General features: G+C 41.0%; 2 protein-coding genes across 3 annotated transcripts in view; both read right to left on the bottom strand.

Moving 5' to 3' along the window:
- Positions 1–17,795, bottom strand: part of shtn1 (shootin 1) — a 28,767-nt gene extending 10,972 nt beyond the window's left edge. For both annotated transcript variants that reach the window (XM_083988005.1, XM_083988006.1), the window contains exons 1-5: positions 17,659–17,795; positions 15,858–15,910; positions 15,277–15,337; positions 9,128–9,222; positions 3,558–3,735 (exon numbers count right to left, since the gene is read on the bottom strand). In XM_083988005.1, coding sequence (XP_083844131.1) covers positions 3,558–3,735; positions 9,128–9,222; positions 15,277–15,337; positions 15,858–15,910; positions 17,659–17,713 — 442 coding nt within the window. In that variant the 5' untranslated portion in view covers positions 17,714–17,795. The remainder of the gene's footprint in view (positions 1–3,557; positions 3,736–9,127; positions 9,223–15,276; positions 15,338–15,857; positions 15,911–17,658) is intronic.
- Positions 17,796–18,596: 801 nt separating this feature from the next.
- atp6v1ba (ATPase, H+ transporting, lysosomal, V1 subunit B, member a) overlaps positions 18,597–23,560 on the bottom strand; it is a 41,004-nt gene continuing 36,040 nt past the window's right edge. The window contains exons 13-14 of the mRNA XM_083988004.1: positions 22,710–22,839; positions 18,597–19,729 (exon numbers count right to left, since the gene is read on the bottom strand). Coding sequence (XP_083844130.1) covers positions 19,587–19,729; positions 22,710–22,839 — 273 coding nt within the window. The 3' untranslated portion in view covers positions 18,597–19,586. The remainder of the gene's footprint in view (positions 19,730–22,709; positions 22,840–23,560) is intronic.

Genomic DNA, 23,560 nt, shown 5'->3' with positions numbered 1-23,560 from the left:
GCTAATTATTCTCTATGTATGTAAATTAAAAATGAAAAATTAAGATTCTGGAATTTTTTAAAAACGGAGTTATCTGCTTTTGCAAATGAACTCTTCGTTAAAAAAGCTCTAAAAGAACATTACTTAAAACATAACTTCCATTAATTAGGATGTTGTTCTTGATATAATATGGGTTATAGTATAGTCAAATTGTAATAGATGGATATCATTATATTATTAAAAAAAAAGAAGACGATCAGATACTGTCATAGTTCCGACCATAAACGATGCCAATAGCGATCCGGCAGCGTTATTCCCATGACCCGCCGGGCAGCGTCCGGGAAACCGAAACTAGGAAATGCTGAGCGAGTCGACCACTTAATAATAATATCAAAATAACTATAAAGACAAAACTATATATTTATCGAAAATGGACCCACTAACAAGTGTGGGTAACGTAGATTCATCCACATTAAAGCAGATATCAGCTTCACGGCCGTTTCGGCTAATGCTGCGTTCAAGGCAGGCTTTTGAAACCGTAAGTTACAGCTTCAAGTCACAACTACGACTTGGTAGCGTTCCAGGTAACCCGTAGCTCGTGTTTTTACCATCCTGTTGTCTGTGAAAGTTCCCTATAACGGCCACTCGTAACTTCCGACCCGTGAACTCGTACCAGATCGAACTGGTATGACTTCACAGGAAGGAAAAACACAAAGTACGAGTTTCTTTGAACGCACCATGAGTTAGCAGCCCCCGCCCTTGTCAGGCATCAATTGGTCCTCGTGCTACGTCACCACATTCACGCGCATCCCTTGGCTGCACACACAGCCCTTCATGCCGTTCTCTCTCCTCATTGGATAACACTTGTATCCCACAAGGAAAATTTTCTCCTCGGGTTACAGCAGAGCAGAGTGACGGAGAGACTCGTGTTTAGGCTGAAATACTTCATGTAAGTGATTGCTGACGGAAAATAGGACTATTTAGGACTTATATTAACAAAAACATTCCACTGATATCTGCTTTAATATGAGACTCTTTTATAACCAAAAGCAAACTCCTTTGGGTCTCTTTAATAAACAAATATGCTTGTGGTTGGAACCTGTACATTGCTGCCTGCAGCTGTATGTACGTATGTATTTCCATGACTGCACTGCATTGGCTACAGATATTTCTCTGTAAAGTGTTTGATAAGTAAATGTGCTCTGCATGAAGGTACTGCAAGATCAACAAAACAACAGCTTGTATTTCTGTACACGTACATGTCAGTCGCCTGCATGAAAGAAATGACTGACATTAGATAAATAAAATTCAGGAATTTCTGCGCCCAGGAGAAGCAGCTCACAGCAGGACGAGACTGAGACATTTAGGAGTGTACTTATAAGCAGAAAAGGTCGGTGACATCTGAAATTGTTTTTAGCTGGGGATGAGATGCCCTTTGTTAAAAAGGACAAGTATGAAAAAGACAAGTATGCAGTTGAATAAAAATCCCAAATTAAATCAAAATGTTCAAAAGGTGTGTGAACAGATGAGAACTGACGGTGTAGGACCTTCATCAGGCTCATCTGTGTGCGTGGAACTCAGAATCTGCCACTCCTGCTCCTTAATTTCATGTTATTTAAACCTGTATATATCTATATATAGTAAAAACATGCAGAGTGAAAGCATGTTCATCCTGTGCACTCATTGACAGAAATGTGATGCACTTATGAATTTTCAATATAATAAGCCCATAGTCTTGCAGGAAGTCGACTGTGTTCAACCATTTTCTGCATCAGAGTGAATCCATTATCACCACTGGTCTAATTACTGGACTCACTGTGACATTTCCCATGCACCACAGGAAAAGTAGTTCACTGGTGTTTAAGGCAGTTTAAGACTCACTGAACATCCGTGGTTATAACCCACTTACTTCATGCACTTGCATAGTGTCACTGTTTACACATCACTACACACACTGTATCAAATGAGGCTCCATGGATACGGATAATGTGACTGTAAAAAGCTGATGGAGTCTAAAATAACCATGGAGACCACAGAGTGAATGTAAGGTTGCTTTGTTTCTGTATTTGCATTGGTTTCCTCTTAACGTTTCCTGCAGTGCATTGTTTCATTTGCATTTCTGTTGCTGTTTTCATTCTGTATTTGTCTTTAAATCTGCATCCTTTCTCAATTTGCCGCTCGTTTCTCTGCTGTTGTGGCCCATGGAATTTTTACTTGAGTGCCCACTCATTTAAAGGTCCAGTGTGTAAAATGGGGGTAAAACCGTGATATCCAGCGTTCAGATTCTAGATTGCAGCGCTCACTCACTCGCTCGCACTCACCCCTCCCATCGGCAAAGTGACGGTGGCCTCCGAGGACAAAAAAACTTGTTTACCAAGACTGGGACAAAACCATTTTACAATATGTCTGCTGTTTATATTTGTATAAGTGCATAATCGCTATAAAATAAATTTAGTTTGGTTTTCGTAGCCTTATAATTCTTCTTTTATATTAGCAAGGGTCTTGCTTTAGAGAGTGTCGCCATCTTGCGCCGCCAATGTTTGTACGGCAGCACGAACGGAAAATCCAACGAAAAAGAAGGCGGAAGAGAAGAAGAAGGAGGAGGAAACAGAAGACATATGGTAAAATGGTTTAGATCTTCACGTCATCGCTCCATGCTCCTAGACTACTCCCAGTCGTGGTAAATACGTTTTTTTGTCCTAGAAGGCCACCGTCACTTTGCCAATGGGAGGGGTGAGCCAAGCGAGTGAGCGCTGCAATCTAGAATCTGCACGCTAGATATCACGGTTTCCCCCCCGTTTTACACCCTGGACCTTTAATTGCTATATGATCCCTGATAGACGCTAAATTAAAGTGTGGGTGGGGCGGGTTAAAGCGGCCGCCCCATGTAGAGGCTACAGTCCTCACCGCAGGCGTCCCCGGTTCGAGTCCCGCGTCGGGCAGACCTTTCCTGCATGTCATTCCCCCTCTCTCTGCCTCCCCCTTTCCTGTCTATCTCTACTGTGGACTATCGAATAAAGGCAAAAAGCCAAAAAATATACTTAAAAAAAAAAAAAATTTAAAGTGTGGGTGAACTGTGTTCATCAGGTGGTAGAAACATCTTTACAATGAAACCACACAAATTATCTTTGGGTGTCTGAGTTGAATGAAGTCAGAATGCTCATACATGTTGTTAACGTTGTGTAGGCTACTTTCTTTTTATGTAGCCTACTGAGATCATTTGGTACAGGCTGTCTGGTGGAGACAAAGGTGATGTCATAGACGTTTGTATGTAGAAGTTCATGTTACAGTGTTTTGTGCTTTATATTCTATTTTAAAACCAAACTGTCTAAATAACATTTTGTAATTTTTTTGTGGTTTAAAACATTTAGAGCTCAAGCCAGTGCTGACAAACAAATGTTTACCGTTACTAAGCAACAGTGCACTGGCTCTAGTGCTGTAAATGGAGATTTTCTTGTAGACACATTGTAAATTGAATTTTTCCAGAGGTGAGAACACAACACAGTGAGGGTTGAGTTGCTGGTAAATGTGTGACAGTATTTTAGAATTGAAACAGATGCAGATGTTTTGTCTGGTACCTGAGATGGGGGTCTGGCACTGGGGGGAGGTGCAGACCTTGCTGGCTGCATCTAGGTCCTCAGCATCATCCTCTTCGTCTTCTTCGTCGTCAAGATTGATCTCGGTGATGGTGTCTGGGCTGAGGTGGGACAGCAGCATCATGCTCTTCCTCTTCAGGGAGCGGTTCTGACGGTTCAGCTGCAGCATGGAGGACACATGGAGAGACACAGAAAAGACTATTCCATGGTGCTGCACTGTAGGTGATGTTTTATATTAAATCTATTCAGTACCACACAGTGTGTCCCACTCTGCATGAAGCACTTTCACCTTGAAGACTCCTCGAGATATTGCATTCACAATACCTGCACCTTGACCTTTGATTCTTGTCCTTGTTTCCAAATGGACGTCTGTGGCAAATTTGAAGTATTTCTGTCAAGGTGGACTGAGATAAATCATGTCCACGAAAATGGGACGGATGAACAACCCGAGAACAAAATGTCCCTGCCTCTGAGTGGAGAAAAAAGAAGAAGAAGAATGGAGTAATTTACACAATTAACTCCTTAAAAGTTGTGTAATAGTAACAACTCACATCTGTGTGAGATGTAAGATGTGATTCAAGTGAACTTTTTTTTTTTTTTTTTCTCTTTGAATGATGAGAATAATTTCGCAGATGTTTTTCTCAAAAGTAAGTACAGTCCTCCAACAGCACGGCCACAACAATAAGAACTTGAGTGTGCCGTAAATAGAGAGAGTACGCCATTCAGCCACAAAAACAACTTATGGCATGTTCGGCACATATTCCTTAAAAGATGACATGAATCCAACAAAACCCCACAGAGGTTACACCCCACCCCTACCCCCCCTCGCCTCCTCTTCTCAAAATGGGCATACACTGATAAGTGTGTGCTTTGTACTAAGCCAGAGGAAAACAGGCGGAGAAATGATGCAGTGCAGAGACACACGGGGCAGATGAGATGTTGCCCTGATTTCCTCTTTTCTTTGGCCCTGCAATCAGTTATAATGGCAGGACGCATGCAAACGCAATGATAAGGTGTGAAAAAAAAACAGACGTCATTAGAGGAGCACCAGCAGATGAAGGAAGCAGGAAAAGGCAGTGAATATCTCTCCTTTTAGATGTAATCACAGGTTTTTTTTTGTGACATGTATTTGTATTTTGCATTTCTGTGCATCCTGTTTTTCTTTGTGATTATAACTTCTAACACGTATTCTTCTTTTTCTTCTTCTGCCGCTGCTGCTGCCTTGAAATTTTCCATGAAATTCTTTGCAAATTGATCAGTTGACTTGAACACACTGAACTGCCACAATGGCCGCCCCTCATTTCTGAAAGTCCAATCATCAGGACAGCCATATGTATCAATTAAGGATCCCATCACGAGGCAAAGCATGAATGAAGCCTATAGGAAGGAGATAGATGCCAATTATGCCTGTTTTTCAGTGTCATCTGAAGGAAGGAAAGTGCCTACAGAGGAGGAAAAAAAAGAGGGGGAATAGAAAAGGCGAGAGCCATAAAAGAAACATTTATTAATGGCATCCTGGTGGGAGCGGATTGCAGCAATTCCATCTTTTGATGATGCCCTTCTGACTGCATCTTTTTTTCCCCTGAAATGCAATCAACAATACATAACATGGAATCACGTTATTTTGATAATAATCTACAATTGGCGAGAAATGCACGTCTAAATTATATACTCAGATAAATTAGGTCTTGGAGGTCGCAGCCTTCATCTTACCTTTGATCACACGTCAACATAAAAATATGAAGCATCAAAAACACATTCTGATTTAACTGGGTGTAAATTGCTAACACCCTCTGGCTGCTTTTTAATTCAAAACATTGAGGACTTAAGGAATTGTTGTGAACTTTAGCCTCTTTCAGAGTGGGATTATTTGTTAGATAAAATTACCATCCTTGGGTAAAAAAAGAAAAAGAATAATGCTTGAGGTTGTGTATTCTGGCTTTGATTAAAATATAAATAAGTCATAAAAATGATGTTACACATTGAAAGTGTAAATGCTGCTGAAATGTTACTGAAAAGCAGCACTGCGAGTTTCTTTAATGTTGCATGTGTCCGTGCTGGCTTTCCATTAGATTATTCTTTGTCGTTTTTCTCTGGACTCAGTTTGACCTTGGACAGCCTGACTGGCAGTAGTTGTTTTTGTGTTGTCCCAAGTAAGTCATTAAAGTTTCTTTGTCTGCATTTGGGTCCTGAAAAAAACATTAGCATTGTCCACACAAACCTCTACAACCCAGTTTCCTGAGTGCTTCAAGTTGGGGACATGGTCGTGAAGCAACCCACACTCCAACCCCAGTGCCAAAACACTGTCAAAGGAGGGTTGGTGTTGGACTGGGCCAACCTCTAATGCATCTACCAGACGGAACGACAGGTGGACTCTTCATCTACCCAAGCCCTGTCAGACAAACTGTACCTGAGGACGGAGTCTTGCTCGCCTCTGCACAGGTACGCTGTTCAGGTGCACCTGCCTGGAAGAGCCATGGTAAGATGGTTGTAGAAACAGGAGCTAGGTGGGCGGCTAAGTGCTTGGTGGCTTTCTCAGACAGAGAAGACCCAACAATCCGTTCTGTGGACCATAAGCACTCATTCGGCCCAGCTTTGGCAACCATGCAGAAAAGTTTTGAGGAGCAGAAGATGAGAGATGGTGAAGCACTGCAACTGTCTCCCAAGATGTTTTCAGGTACTGTATGCATCCAGACCACCAGCCAGGAGCACATCCACAAAAAACTAAAATAGTCTGTGTGACCGCACATAAGGCCACAAAGAGGCACTAGTACCTCTTTCCCACTGAGCTGGTTCCAGTGCTGGTTCGGAGCCAGAGCCTGATTTAGCTCCGGTTCTTTGCTTTTCGACCGCCTAGGCACCAACTCCTGGCTCCTGGCTCTCAAAACTGGTTCCAGACAAGCACCAACTCCTTGCTGGTCTAGAGCCAAGAACCGATTGCACCAGGGGTTGGGGTTGGGGTTACCTGACCAACAGGACCACAGCAAGGATATACATAGATGTTATCAATATCTTATTACGTTTGTTAAAGGGATAGTTCAACATTTTGTCAAATTGGCCCACTGCCATAATCCCTGTTGGTGCAAGCTATTTTCAGAACGGCGGAGCAGAGCCGCGAGCTGCTCAGAGCTACGCTACAGAGGCTAATGGGATTTCTTGGTTTCCCTCAAACTCATCAAATACACAATCCAACAACTCCAGAACGCTCTGGTGGGCAAGTTGTGACCTGCACATTCACCACGCTGAGATAATAACAGAACGTTACGAGACGGAGTTGTTTTCGAGGCAAATGCAGAGACTGCTTGCTGAAAAACTACCACCGACGGGAACGGGAGCATCAGCGGTTTTGAATGAATTTACCTCAGCCTATAGGCTTCCAAAGACAGCGGCAGCCCCTGCATGGGGGGCAGTGGCTCTGACTTGGCTACTTGCCAGTGGCAAAGCAAACTGGTTCTTTGGAGGCATGAGAGTTGTACCAGCACCGAACTAGCACCGGGGTCTTTTTGGTAGAAAAGGGGTATATGAGTCCATTTGTAGGTCAGGGGGCCGGCCTGTTGGCTGTGGCTGGCACCATGGAAATGCCTCTTGGTTGGATAGTGGTACATGTGTAAGGTGTCAGTCTGGGCAATAAACAGGCTCCAGTTTGTGTCCACTCTGTCCTGTTTCCACAGGGTATTGCAGGCTCAGGGAAAGAAAGCTTGTATTTTGCAGAAAGAATTACCACTCTGCAGAACAAAAGAGCTGTTCCAATAGGACCGCTATGACGGGCCCTTTGTGGTTTTTATTCAAGGTTATGGCCGATATTAGACCTGCCTGCTCTGATCAAGTACCTGAGATGGTGCAAGTTCAGGATGTTGATGCACACAACTCTGATTAAATTTGTGCACCCAGGCAACTGTGTTACATCCACAGACCTGAAGGACACAAACACGTTGAAACGTTTGCTAAATTTAAATCTATTAGGGTTGGGGTTCTGGTGCTCCCTATGGGGCTGTTGCTGAGTCTGCGGGAGGATGCAACGTGCCTGGTGGACATAGACTACTGGAATCTGGTGATGGAGTCAGAAACACTGCGGACATCGCATCTGATGGCCCTTGGTTTCGCAATTAACTAGGAAAAGAGTATTCTTATCCCAACATAAGGGATCACAGTCATAGGTCATAGGTTCAAGGCCTTCTGGCCCTTTTTCGGACTGGCATTTATCGCCATTTCTGAAACAACAATACCACAGTGGTGGCATATATCAACAGACAAATGGGCTTGCGCTCCATTGTGTGGAGCAGCTCTCACCTATCACCACTGAGAACCACACATGTGCTGGGCATACTGAACCAGGGGGCAGATTCATGGTAGTTACTCTCTTTAGAAGGACTGGAAACTCCACTGTGAGGTGGACGCTCCAATGTGGCAGAAATACGCTTAGGCAGAGATAGACCTGTCAGATTGTAACAGTTTTGGGTTCAACAAGTCAGAATGTGGTGAGACTCGTGAGCCTGTCAGCATGTGTGTGGACTCTGAGGCTGAAAAACAAAGCAAACACTGCACCAAAAACTCTACTCTACTACTTTGAATGACCTTGTCCGAAAACATGTCACTCTGTCACACTTTATTACACTAACATTTGCTCCATCACAGCAGCTTCGGCAGGAACCTTTAGAATGAATGTAAATTATTATCATCGTGTCTGCCATTTGTTACGTGTAAATTTAAAGGTTAAGCTTTTCAACCTTCACAAAATCTAACATGAATAGCAGCGATGAGCAGTCGACAGTGTCAATAGATGAGTAGATGAGAGTCTCAGAGGCAGGTTTTGTAAAAAAAGAATAAATTCCCGGCAGCAGGTGAGGATTTATCAACAACTCAGTCCACCTGCCCAGAGACACCTTATGGTACTTGGGGCCAGTACAAATCTTAGTAGTCACTCTCATAAGATGAGGTGGTGAAACACAAGCCCACAGAAAGAGGTACGCCAAGGGAACATAAGAAAAAACATTTTAAGTCAACAGTCAACCTTCACTATAATTCCCCCCCAGCCTCCCACTGCCCAAAATCTGGCCCAGCCACACGGCCTGTGAGGGCTTTTGTCCAGAAATTGAATGAGAAATGATTACAGTGATAAGCTCAACACCAGTGGGCTGTGAAATCACTATGTGCCAAGCTCCCCAACTCTCAATCACAACTCACATTTTAGCAAGGACCCCAAAAAAGTGAGTCGAAAGAATCCAACGCAATTTGAGACACTAAGGGACAGCGGCAGAGCTGGAGGAGAGCAGAGTGCTTTTGATTGCAACATACAAATTGAATGTGTCAAAGTGATGGTTTCTGGCATACACTGACCACAGACACATCTTAAATGGCAGATTTTATGCCGTAGTATTTATTTAGCCAAGCTTGTTCTAAATCAACAAATCCCACTATTCTGATTACATTATTCCCACCATGCTTTTTAACGTAATGATACCATTTTCTTGATTGTGAGGATGTGTTATTTTGACTGCTACACTGCTGGTTCATTTGAACAGAGAGAGTGTTTGTCTAAAGATGAACCGCACCTTGGAGGCCAGGGCTTCGGCGCTTTCTCTACACGTCCTCTCGATCTCCAGGTTCTCCTGAATGGCACTGACCTCTTCGATGACCAAGTGAGACACTGGGAAACAAAAGAGTCAAAAACAAAGAATATTATAAACCATATAGAATGTATTTTATAACATCCCTGAATGTGACTTTACAGTTATAATACCCTTATACAGGATTTATAAATGATATATGCTTAGGTCACTGATTAACTTTATTGGAAATAAACAATTACAGAGCAGCTTTCATTCATTGCTAAAGGCTCAGTATTGGCAAGGTGAATGCTCACTACTCATTATTCTCACTTATAAGTTCCAACTATTTATAACTGGTGAAGGAGTCTTATTATTATGAATAGAAGTTTATATGTTTTACACTTCACAATAAGGCTCCTTTTAATAGTTAAATGTTTAACTTAGAAATAAATGATTGTGAAAATTAGATGAAGAATACTGTACGGCAATGGTCCGTGTATTTATTTTTTCTTTTATTGTGTTCTGTGATAACTACTTATTTGATTATCTTGATATAACAGTTAACGTTAGTTTGTTTATTGTCTTCTGTTGTATTGACATGCGTTATCAAAGGAAAACAGACTTTATTATACTGAGATAACAAAGTAAGCAGTTATCACCAGAAAAACGATAATATAATAAAAAATAAACCCATGGCCGGTCTCTGTTTCCAAAGAAGAAACATGCGGATGATGGTGTAAGACAAGATTCCCAAAGTGGGGGTCACGAGGCGTTGGGTTGGTTAAATTTAAAATTTAAAATCCTCAGGTTTAGATGCTTACAGTAGGTCTATACTTAGAGGACAGCAACAATGTTCACTCATCAGTCACATGGATATTACTTTTACTGAGGTATTCTACTTTTATCTTATAGTGAATATCTATATGTAAAATCATATCCTTGTTGTACGGCTGTTCTGTTCTTTTGTCTTGTCATCATGGCTATGTTAGTGCATGTGCCCTGCATGTATGCACGTGTTTTTAATATTTCACTTCTGGGGATAGTGGGGGTCACTGTTATTTTGGGGGTTGCAGGCTGAAAAGTGTGGGAACCCCTGGTGTAAGACAATGTGCTCAGTGAACAACAGGCCACAGATCTGTGAACAGTGGGATGAAGAACGGTTGAGTAGGTCACCAGGTAAAGGAAGATCATCCATTGTGTTAATAGCTGGAGAGCTGACAGTAAAGTGATGTCACACACTCGTAGCCTTTGATGCAGAAAAACTTAGAGAGGACAGCCCCTTTATGCCGTTCTCTCTCCTCATTGGATAAAGGTTGTAGGATACAGGGAAAGTTTTCTCCTCGGCTTACAGCAGAGCACAGTGACTGACAGACCCGTGTTTCAGACCAAACACTCTTTAAAAGTGATTGCTGTCGGAAGATATAACTATTTAAGACTTATATTAACACAAACATTCCTCTTACTTCTGCTTTAATTTGATAAATTTAAACAAGCATGAGCAACGTTTCAACAATAGTCTTCATCAGGGTACAAACATGTAGCTGGAGACCTAAAAGAAGAGACCAATCAGCATCTCCAGGTTGATATCCACTGTGCACAACAGTCTGATCTGTGTTCACTGCTAGTAACTTATGTGATGTATATTCTGCCTATAGCACATTTCCTGCTTCCTATACTGTAGACATTCGATGTAGAATTCTTTCCTGAGAAAGGAAATCAATTCACTGCGGGGTCATGTTTAATCACCTCATTGTGACCTGTTATGTCACCGTCACATTCAGCCAATGAAAACAATATTAACCGACTGATGAAGCCACAGCTTCACAGACTGAAATAAACCCAGGGTCAGTGATGCAGACGCGTACAGAGACACGTCACGCTCTGCGGCGCAGAAGCCCTGGCAGTCGGCAGCCTTTGTTGGCGACGGGATGTTAATGAAATCAGAAAAGCAGCAGATGAAATTCAACTGAATGTCTGTCGTCGTGTCAATACAAACTTAAAAAGTCAACTCATGGCTATTGAACCTGATCAAAATGCCATTAAGGAAACAAAGACGGTGATTAGGACGTTCTAAATGAGTGGGTGCATACCTGTGACTTCTCATTTCATTGCGCAATTAATTGAGATAAGAGTGCCATAACACTTGACACTGAAGTATATTTCAGTTTGCTATTGTGTCTGCCATTTGAGGAGCCTCATTGGTGAGTGACCTCTGTACAACATTATGATATGAATTCAAGAGGAAGTGAACTAAATAATGTTGCCAATTTATCTTTCATCCACACAATTTTCATTCCCTTTATTTTCACCAGCCAAGGCCGACACATAGTGAGTATAGACTGAATACATGCAGGCAACAACTTTGGAGCATAAGACTATGAATAATAGTTTCGGGTGTTATGTGGGCTTTTTGTTCACAATAATACATGTGATGCTGCACTTAACCCAGGGTGAAGGGAAACATCTGCCTCTCAGGCTGATTTCTCTGCACTGCATGGGAAAAATATATGATGAAAACAATGGTGGGTGTTTTTTTATGAATAAAACACTGAATCCTGTCAAATCAAATTGAATTTATATCTACAACTGTACTGTATATAAAGGAGAAGGTGTGTGTTTGTAACCACCCATCTAGGTATGAGGGTGAAGTGAACATCCCATAGTTCCTCTACACCAGAGGTCTTCAATGTTTTCAGGCCAAGGACCCCCAAACTGATGGAGAGATGGAGCAGGAACCCCCTACTGTATGTGCTGTATAAAATGTTGTTTTACCCAGCCTAGTATATAAACATACCTTGTTATTGTGCATTGAACACTAAGCAAATTAAATAATACACAGGATCATATATTTATGTTTTTATTTAAAGGTCCAGTGTTTAAAATGAGGGGAAAACAGTGACATCTAGCATTCCGATTCTATTATTAATCTATTAAATAATTCAATTTTTTATTTATGAACGTGAAACCTGCTCTCCGGTTGACTGGATTTTCCATTCCGTACAAACATGGTGGCACAAGATGGCGATATGTATAAAAGAAGTATTATAAGGCTATGACCATATAGATTTTATTTTATAGGGATTATACACTAATAGTATAGAGTATATTCAGATTTTGCCAATAAACATAGACAAATATTACACACTGGACCTTTAAAATGATATTAATAAATCATTATATTAACAAGGTATATCATAAACTTACTGATACCAATGCCAATATAAACAATGTCTGTCAACTGCATGATAATGATAGAAGCTATTCAAATTGTTCAAACTGTTAAACATGAATGTGAAAACAAAAATGAGTGGTGGCTTGTTAGTGCCACTGCCATGTAGCCCACAAACATACTTGCTACCTTGCATACACTACTGAGCTATTCAATTTAAATTAAATTCATGTTTTTATTTTAATTTAATTTAAAATACCCCCTGTTTTATATCAAATCTGCGTTGGTTCATTTTGAGGAACAAGCTGAACACATTTCATCTCAAATATCTCAACTCAAGATCCACGTACTTATTTATTACAGAGCTTTCAACCGCATCGCACAATCTTCATTAGCAGATGGTTAGAGAAGTGGGTGGACTAATGGAACATGAATAAGAAAATCCCATGCGACACGGCCCTCTGCTGTGATTTCGTACACCCGTAGCAAAATGAAGGCCGACATAACGCTCAGCTCCTCAGCGTGAGCCCCGGCCCGTTTACCTCCACATGACTGAGGCTGTGATCCTCCAGCACTGGCACACTGCCAACAAGACTTTCTGTGTGAGCGCCAGAGTTGGTCCAGTTGTAGGAAGGAACATCACACAGTATGTGAGCTGGAGGATCTGGGCATATATTGATATTAAAGTGAATTATAAAAGCGAAAAATCTCTCCTGTGCAGCACTTTCTTATATTTTGAGGTCATTCTTGCTATAAACACTCCCAGGATAAATATATTCTAACAAACATTACAGGAATGTAGAATGTCAATTGAATGAAGAGCCAGTGTTCCCTCTCCTCTCACTTCTGCTCCACCACCACCTGGTGTCCAGCTCTGCCTGTCTTTCACACAAACTTAATGAAAATGAAGTTTTCAAGTTGAAAACAGAAAACCCAACAGAGACTAAAGGAGGGGAGCTGCAGAGCTGATAAATGTTTCTGCTGGGACTCATTTGATCCATTGTAGTTATGAAAAATTAATTAGTGCGGCTTTAAACCGCACAGAGGTGGTCGGGAAAAAAAAAAATCAGGTAAAATTCCACATCACAAATTGTAATGTTGTTTAAGCTGCAATCACACCTCTGTACAAAAGGGACACCCTTAAACAATGCCCTGCCACTTAACTAATTAAACATTGTGGTTGAGTGAGGGAGATATTAAGCATTAGTGCCACTGCTGTGGGCAATTCCTTCCCCCCAGTGACACCTAATTAAGAAGTTGATGAGCGCCAGCTCTGGGCGATATGAGCGTTCCTCCGGCGCCCTGCACATCACTCACTAAATAGCACTTAGCTGCCAGTTTTCATCCTCAGCCTTGTCTCCGTTCCTCTCTGCCTGTCTCCATAATGCCATGGCCACACTCAACAACCAACGAAGGGACGCCTTGAACTAAATGACATGTTAATTATAATTACTGGTAGCCATGGTAAATAAACAGCAGTGGAAGTGTTGAAAGTGTATGAGCACGAGTCGACAGGGGGCTCTGACACGTCAGAATTGGCAGTCTTAATTGTAAGTTTCGGCCTCCCCATCATCATCACTCCATTTTTTCTCCCCTCTTTTTTGTGCTTGTCTTTTTTCATCCTCCTCTCAGGAAAGACAGTGATTACCCCTGTGCCGACGTGCTGCATAATGGTATCAGCGCCGCCAACAGAGCAGTGAATTAAATTGTATCTGCAGCCGCTGTGAAGCCTTGATGAGGGGGGCAGATGCCTTTGTGGTGTTATCATTATAACACAATGGTCATGTTGTCATCAACCTTGCCATCGGCAATTGAAAAGGCATGATTGTGTGTTGGGGGCTTTTTCTACTGTCCTCCCACTGCACCCCCTACCAACCCTGTCGCCCCATCCCCAACCGTTTCGTTGTGAATAGGAGCAATTTTCTAAGAGCTATGAAATCACGTAATAGGTCCTAATATGCAGCTGCTTGGCACAGTGAGGCAGCCTCTATTAACACGGAAGTCAAACACAATATGTGTTTTGGCTGGAGAATCACTGAATACACAAGTACGGACCAGATTTATTCAGATGAAAATCCACACAACTGTCAGCGTCACAAAGACAAACTATTTGCTCCATCTTTTGACATGTGTTGCCCTATTTCAAATTCTGCCTTAACTAAAGTGGTCATAGCAAAGCATTCAACCTGTAAAGAAAGTCATTTTAGAAAATTGAATGGTGGGCTAAAACATTTGAAACATATAAAAGATTCCTGGTCGAAGCTGCAGCGGTGACAGCGTCATTATCTGTGTCCCTGTTCACGTGTTTGTATGGCTATGATCACTTTCACAACAGCAGACGTTTGTCACAAAAGGACACATTTTCTTTCATCTGTAGCTGTGTGCGTGTGTGTGTGTATATATGTGTGTGGGGTAAATCTGTTGCCCCTGATATACCTGAAGAATTGGCTGCAATATATGGACATATATATATATATATCTGACATATCAGTATCAGAATTACTTAAGTGACTTTATTGATTCTGATTCTGACGTCCATATTTGTAATATTGCAGCTAATTCCTCAGGTTATATTACATATATGGAAATCAGAATCATCAAATGTTGATTCTAATAAATGTGATTATGTTACAAGTTACACATTTAAAGCCTCCACTGAACTGATCAGATTCCATGTTTCCCACTCATTTGATCTTTTCTTTTTTTAATTTCATTTTATAAAATGTATTTATTGTACTACTGAATGGAAAAATAACACTGTTATTAATAATAATTCATGTGTGCATGTGACTCAGCGAAGACGTGAGGCTGTAACTGTATGAGCTGTTTCCTGTCCTGGTGATTTCAGAGCTACTTCTGTCAACTGGGACAAACTCTGCCTCACTGTGTCCATTTAGATCAATACATTCAGGAGTTAAAGCTTGTTTGTAAAAATTAATCTCACTTCCTGGACATGTGTGGAGCCCCAGAGAGATGAACTCACCTTGCTGGATCTCATTGAGCTGCTTGATGGCCTGGTCTCTCTCCTCCTCCAGCCTCCTGCACTGATGTTAGAGACACACACAGAGGCAGTGCTGCTTTAATCTGCTCAACTACTGACAATATGTTCCATTTAAAAAATAAATATATTATACATTGAGCACTGAGGGGCAGATGAGGGAACACATCCTTAGGTTTCCATAATAAATATAGGCTACCAAATAAGCAGGAAGGTAGAACACTCAGGAGGATGTATTTTAAAAAGCCCACATTTATCTGATTGTTCTTATTTTCCAACCACGTAATTGTTTATCAGCAGAGATTCAATAGTCTTAATGACACACATTTACTCTGCCAATGTTTCTCTGCTCCGGCAATTAATTACCATAATAATCATTTAGTAAAGGTTTGTCCCCATCTTGACAGGTCAAGCTTGACTGTGAACTAAAAAAAAGTATTTTATTTTATGTTTTAATAAAAGAAAAGTATTGGCAGCTGTTACTAGGTAAGTGCAACAGTAACTAAACAGTTTAACACCCAGCATGTGGAACCAGACCGGCCCTGACCCCACAGAAACACACTCACCTCCATGGCTGTGGCCTCATGCCTCCGATGCAGACTCTCATACTCCTCCAGAGCTGTGGGGAGCAGAGGATGCCAGTAAGTCTCCATCAGTAAATCACATCACAGTATAGCACCACTCACATCTTCCTGTTTAAAAAAGCAGACGAGTGGAAACTTGTCCAGCGTGTGTCCAGCATGTGACACTCTCTCATACCGTGACTCCTTGTGTCCAGTGTCTGGCACAGAGTTTCCAGTACAGTAACACACTGACTGCTCAGATATTTGTCTTGGATGTTACCACAAAAAAAAAAAAAAAAAAAAAAACGTTATCATATTCTCACTTTGTCTTTGGTTCTTAAATGCAGCTAACTTAGCAGAAAGGACACTACTGGATAATGTGAGACTGTAATAGACTCCCATGTTAAAACGTCCAAGTAACAGCAGCATTAAACATGTTGACAGCCTGGTACAAAGACAGTTTGGCCTGTTGCCAGTTCCTCCTTCATGACAACTGTACTGTATGTGGTGAATGTTTATAGAACTCACTCATTTCACAAAGACTTGAACTTTAACATAATTAAGGGTGTGTAGTAGAATGACAGGCGCCCGTTTCTGTCATGTACAGACTGGATGGCAAAACCTGTGGGTGACGTCACAAAGGATAGTTCATCTTTATTTAAAGTGAAAGTTCAACATTTTGGCAAATTCTCCTATTGCCATATCCCTATAGTCTTGGGAGTAGGTTCATTACCTTTAATTGTTGGTGCAAGCTGTTTTTAGATCGGCGGGGCAGAGACGTGAGTTCTGCACAGTGCGTGGTATTTCCGCCTTTCCCTCATCAAACTGTGTGGACAAGTTGTGACCTGCACATTCACCACGCTATTAAATAATAATGTAACATTACGAGACATGAGTTGTTTTCAAGCAAATGCGTAGCCGGAACTACAATAGACACGGCTGCTCGGCGCCGGCGGAGTGACTTCAATACGCAAGTAGTTCCGAGTATTTGCTTCATGTGTCATGTAATGTTACATAATTATACATTATCATGGTGAATGTGCAGGTCACAACTTGTCCACCAGAGTGTTTTGGAGTTTTTGGATTGTGTATTTAGTTTGATGAGGGAAACATGGAAATAGGCCTACCATGAGCCTCTGTTGGCTGAGCAGCTCACGTCTCTGCCCCGCCGATCTAAAACAGCTTGCACCGACAATTAAAGGTAATGAACCTACTCCTAAAACTATATGGATTATGGCAATAGGCCACTTTGCCAAAATGTTGAACTATCCCTTTAACGTCTATATGCTTCATGTTTACTTTACTTTACTTACGAGTATCTGGGCAGAGACTGACTTTGCGTCATCTTTAGAACTGATAAGCTGAAATCAGGTCAGGAAAATTTTAAACTAGAAGCACTAGTGTTACAAACTGAAAAATATTAGGCAAAACAGAACAGACTGCACTCTGATGTGAACATTTTGTAGGTTTTTCAACTCTATTCGAACCAGCCTGGGTGTTAAGAGGTAAAGGTGAAGTCCTCCCCCTGTACCTGAACGTTACATGAAGCAAACACCTGTCAGAAGAGACCGGGGCTGTGCTTGAACACCCTCCACCACTAATCTGTTCCTTACATGAAGCCTCATCAGCCTAATTTACACCGGACTCACTGCTCAGCTTCAATGTTTGTTTGTTTTTACGTTTAACTGTCGCGCGGGTTTTTCCTCACGTGCACAAAACCGGACCACACATCGGTGTCACTGTGCCGCGTGACGTTTACACATAACAGAACCAGTTGACGGACTTCAGGTAGAACAACACTCACCTTGGTTCGACAGACGTGTAATAACGCTCATCTGCTCCAGACCTTCTGCAGCCATGGCGAACAACTCAGAGACCGAAGTTCAACAGGAAGTGTTCCTCCGCACACATCTGTCCTGTTCAGGTAGAGGTAGAGCCCCACCGCGCAGACTCCGTCACGACACTGGTACACCTGTCCAGATGGTGTTTGATGAATAATAATCTACAGTATGTTCCTTTTTTTTCTTTTTCTTTTTAAGATCTTTATCTAGCAGATAACTCATATTGATGGAGACTGAATCCACAGTGCTCTGGTTTGTGGTTTCCTGTTAATTTGTGATATAGGCTAGTCAAAAGAAAAACAAAAAAATAATAGGCTACTAATCTTGGTTGATTCAAGACTTTCATTCTGTTTTATAGTCTTACAGCTGACAGGATATGGAATTTGCTCAGGTGTCATACTGCTGTCACATGATGATGACTAACCAATAAACTTCCATTACATGACGATGAAAGCTGAAGGAAATAGTAAGAACTAGTGAATTACATTGATTAGCAGGATTTCATTCTTAAAACGTAATTGTTCGGCATCACCATCTTTCTAAATTAACTAGTCAGACATAACATTCTGACCCCGTCTAATATTGTGTTGGTCCCTTAAATACACAACAAACTGTGCTGCACTGTGTGTTGTGACAGCTTTCTATCAGAAGCAGCATGAACTTGTTGAGCAGCAACAGTAGCTGGTCTGTTGGATGGGAGCATACGGGCCAGCCTTCTTTAGTTACCTTAACTCTTAATTAAAACCTCTAAAAACTTTACATTTATAAAACCTAAATGTCCCATATAGGGTCATAGTGACATCTGGGAAACTACATGTCTGGATTCTGGGCTATTGTGCACAACGACAAGTCAGAGGAGTGTGTTAAAGTGTAACAAAGACCACAACACATGAGATATTTCATATAATTTAATTTATTCATGGACACAAACTCACAAAAACCATTATTTTTGCACAACAAAGAATTTGTTTCTGCAGATAGATGGGAATACATCTGTAAACCCTTTTTCATAATACAAATCAAGCTACTAAACACAAATAATGTTAACATCCACTGTAGTCTCGTAAAAGAGCAGGAAGAGAAGAAGCAAGAGGAAGAGAGAGAACAGAGTACGGGAGGCAACAAACAGTATAGATGTATAGTGAACTCTGCCTGTGGCTCGGGCCTGTCTGGGTTAAGTAACAGCAAACCTCAGGCCACAAAATACAGCAGTTTGCTTCATCAAACAGTAAACAGACAAAATAAGAGAAATCCCACACTGTAAAATCACCATAAAGTGAATATGGTCACGTATTTGATGTTTACTTGGAATGAAGTGAAGCTGTGAGTTAGAGTTGCTCAGCAAATAATCAAAGAAACAAAACCAAACTTCATGAGCTTCACTGGTACTGACAGGTGTGTGGGATAGATATTATTTTGTCACCATCTCTCTTCTATAGGAAACCTCTTGTATGCAGTGGGGGGTGGATATTACATAGCATTCTTTAAAAAAAAAAGGGGGATATTCAGCAGTAACACCCCAATAAATAGACTGATCTATCATTTAAGGATATGTTCACGTTTTTTTTCAATCAAGGGTAGATATTACAAGCACAGACATTTTCCGTACACAACTTCTGGACACAGATACATGACAGTACAACTATAGAGAGGGGGGGGGTTATTGCTTTGTTCTTGTTCAGCGGACAGAAGAAGTGAAGGGTAATGTTGGGGTGAGATGATCCACAGGACAGAGAGGAAGTAAGATCAGAGGGTGAAGACTGGGATCGACGACATGGGCTCCGAGCACCAGAAAGTGAAGGGTTGTAAGAGTGAAAGGGAAAGAAAGGAATGATGGAGGGTGGGGGGGAGGTGGGTAGGAAGCTGGAACAAGAACATCCCTTGGTGCGCCTCAGTGACGGACGGCAGACTCCCTGGGGTAAAACTCTGCCAGCGTGCTCTGAGGGATCCTCTTCAGCATCTCCTTGGGGAAGATTCGCAGCAGCTGCCAGCCGATGTCCAGGGTCTCGTACACTGTCCTGTTGTCGTAGGGACCTGGGGGGGGGACACAGAGACCACAGCAATGCTGATTAACATCCAAACATAATGTCACCAGTGGGACATCTCTCAAAATTAACCTTCCTAACCAGTTTTTCCTTCCTGGTAGGTGGAGTTTAAAACTATTGGATCTGCCTTTACCCAATTGCTAATGTTGGTTGTGATGTTTATTGAACTGTTGTTATTTATTACTCTTGGCCAGGTCGCTTTCTCTTTGAAAAAGAGATTCTATATCTCAATAAGCTTTAACTGGTTAAATAAAGGTTTCATAAAAAAAATAAAAAATCATAATGGGCGGAGCAAAGTGAGTGTGTGCTAGATGTCTGTCAGCGACAGCAGAGTTGCCACAAAGGAACAAACATCCATCTCTGTCGAAGTTACTCAACTACAACTTCAAACTGAGCACATAACCTCAACGTCATTGTTCTCAGACACTCCCTCTGTTCCCTGATTGGTCGATAGATCTTCTGCAGGAGAAAAGCTGTGAAAGCATTTTAGGAGGAGTACTGAAGGGAACTGAAAATTGAGCGGAAGTTCGTACAGTAAGGGGGCGGAGCCAAGCTAGGTGTGCATCACATGAGGTTCAAAATGTTCTTATTTAGTGTTAAAGCTTCCATTTCTTTTTTGCTTGGATGTAGGCATTATCTAATTTGTGAATTAATTCTTTGTAACAAGGGGTAGACAATATAAGTTTGCTTCTTTCTGCCCCCTTTCATTAAAGAGTTACAGTATTGTCATTGTTTTTTTCTGAGTTTTATTTTTTGTTTTTATGCTCGCTAAATGAATTAAATAAATAAAATAAACTAAACTAAAACTAACAGTCGATTACTTTTGATTTGTCCTATAGACACAGTGTAGCTACATACCAACGGATGCCATTTGTGTTATATTTGGTTTATTGTCTTATTTGTGTCCGCCTGATGCATACACATTCAATGCTGTCCCCACATTCAATGCTTTGTTAAGAAATTTTATTTATAAATTTATGTGCAGACTGTATCGATCAAAAAATGGAATTATAATGTCTCTGACTGACCCAACTCAGAGTGACACAAAATATACTTCCATGTTCTGGAAATACTGGTCTGAACAACTGTACCGTTTTTGTGTGTGGACAGACTGTGTGCTGTCTATATTGTTTGTCTATGTTTCTTTGTTTATGTCCATCATTGGACTGGAGTCTGTGAAATAAAGCTATATTGAAAACATACAGGTCTAACAGTCGACTAGCAGCTATGCTACTATTAGGGATGTGAATCTTTGGGTGTCTCACGATTTGATTCCTATTCTTAGGGTCGCGATTCGTTTCAAAATTGATTCTCATATGATGGAGGGTCGGGTTGCTGATGGGCACAAGAGTAGTTGCAGACATTCAATAGAGTATTTTAATCTTATCAGTTAATAATCATTTCATCATCATTTTCTTTCAAAACTCCTCAGAGCCACCTCACCTTCTGCACATGTCTGCCATTCAGATGAAAGCTCTCACAAAACAACTCTGACGTGTTGCTGTGGCACTAATAGCAGTCAGGTTGATCTTTGCTTTAATTATCACTGTGATGTGTCCATTATTGACGGGATAACGAGAATCACTTCCTCAACGTTGTTTCCTCCACCAGCTGACCATGTTACAGATAATATACTCTGCTTCCTGGTTTACAGTGTTGAATAAAAGCCGGTGGTACATCATCATATCATGGTGACTTCAATTTGTGTCATGATTGTTGTTTGAATTCTTGGATTATGGTCAAAATGTGTTTTCCTCCATACATGAAAATGACACCTTCTACAATGGTTTCTATGTCTAAGCTGAAACTGAATATGACTCTTATTCTATTTTGACTTTATTTGGCTTTTAACTGTGTTTTCATGTTCAATTTTAATGCTTCTTTTTGACTTGATGATAAAGTGTCTTCTATAGACTGGAAGAGAAGCTGCTGCACTCTTTTTAACTGTTTTGGGAAAAAAAAAACACTGCTAATTTTCAAAATGTTGCAGTGTTTTAGACCCCTCCATGTTATTTATTTGGTAATTAATCTGACCTTGGACCAGTCTGGATGCAGATCTGTTGCTCATAGAGATGATTAGTATTGTACCTTCTGTTGTACTGTAATGCAGTGTTTTTCAACCTTGGGCTCGGGACCCCACGTGGGGTCGCCTGGAATTCAAATGGGGTCGCCTCTTGTATTTGATTTTAAAAAATTAGTGATAATTTTTTTTAAACTGATTATTATTCTTTTTAAAATTATGATTAAAAACACCATGCACAATTTTAACAACTGTATCCTATACTTTTACTTTCTCAAATATAAATCGACTTCAAATAAAATGCAGCATATCAAAATAATTGAGCTGGTGCATCTTGATTGATGGTGCCGGGTCGCCAGACATTTGTGATGGGGTCACGAGCCCAAAAAGGTTGGGAAGCACTGATGTAATGACTGTTCTCCTGAGGCATCTGTCAGTATTCAAAAGAGAGAACATAACCGCGTGTTCACCTCTACAATATACTCCTCTACAGTGCAGTGAGGTGAGCCCACACAGATCAATAGTTTCCAGGGACCAACATAAACATAGAAATACAATGTAATTGCCACTTCAACCACCGTTTTCAAAGCATTACACTGAAATGGAGGAGAAATATTGAATAACCTGACACAAGTCTCCACTGTTGGTTCGTGTCTGCGTCATTGTTCAAATATTATCATTTCCTTTCTGGAAGCAGGTGATCCATTTACCTTACAATATGTCATGATTCATGAACCTGTTGCTATTTTTAGGATTGATTATTCAGTCACAGTCCAACCCTCACACAGATGAGTTAAATTGCAGGATGTACAACACAGTTTTTTCTTCAACTAAACAATAAAAAGTGATGGTGTCATTTGTGAACAAGCACAGATGTGAGCGTTGGCTGCAGCCGCACACACACTCTCCCTCTGTATGATGGGAATTAAACTTCTCTACATCTTCTCACCTTGAGCGATGAAGTTCTTCTCAAACTTCTGCAGGAACTCGAGGTAGAGCAGATCATCGGAGGTGAGGGCCTCCTCTCCCACCACAGCCTTCATGGCCTGGACGTCCTTACCGATGGCGTAACAGGCATACTGCACACAAGGAGAGACGGTCAATACCATAATATAGTTAGCACTGTTCAGTGAATTAATAATACTTCAGTGTTTAAGTCCTTCAGGTCACTTCATACAATTTCCGTTTTAGACTTATTTTAAAAATGAATCCAATGAATCATCCACCAAGGGCAAAAATCCAGGGGCATGAAAAAAGAAAGAAAGTTTAGCCTCATGCTACTGGCCTTCATCTGGGTGATCACTGAGCACATTACAAATAACATCTAAATATGAGACAGAAAAATATTAAAGCACGCACATATGAGTCAACAGGGCTTCAACAAAGATAGGTTCAAGGTTGAGCATATAAGAATAAGAATTACTTTATTAATCCCCAAAAGGGACATTTATTTTAGTTCTATACTATAATGTACTATACTATCCACCTTTTTCTGAACGTCAAAAACGTAAGTCAGTTTTGCTCTTCCGGTGGAATTGAATGTTCATCATTATCGTTTTTTTCATTGAAAATCTGTAAAACGCATGGATCATCACGCCAGCTTTTAACAATGGATATCACACAAATGGACATCCATTGTTAATAGATCCATGCGTTTACCAACTATGACAGTGAAACCACAGAAACGTAAACATACAATTCCACTGGAAGAGCAAAACCGGCTTCCGTTTTTGATATTTGGAAACTTGTGGATACTATAATTAATTCTAGACTAGACACGGAATCCATCTCGTCAGGCTG

Source organism: Trachurus trachurus (assembly GCF_905171665.1).
Source record: "Trachurus trachurus genome assembly, chromosome: 15".
Taxonomy (NCBI): Eukaryota; Metazoa; Chordata; class Actinopteri; order Carangiformes; family Carangidae; genus Trachurus; species Trachurus trachurus.
This window is presented reverse-complemented; position numbering and strand designations above follow the sequence as displayed.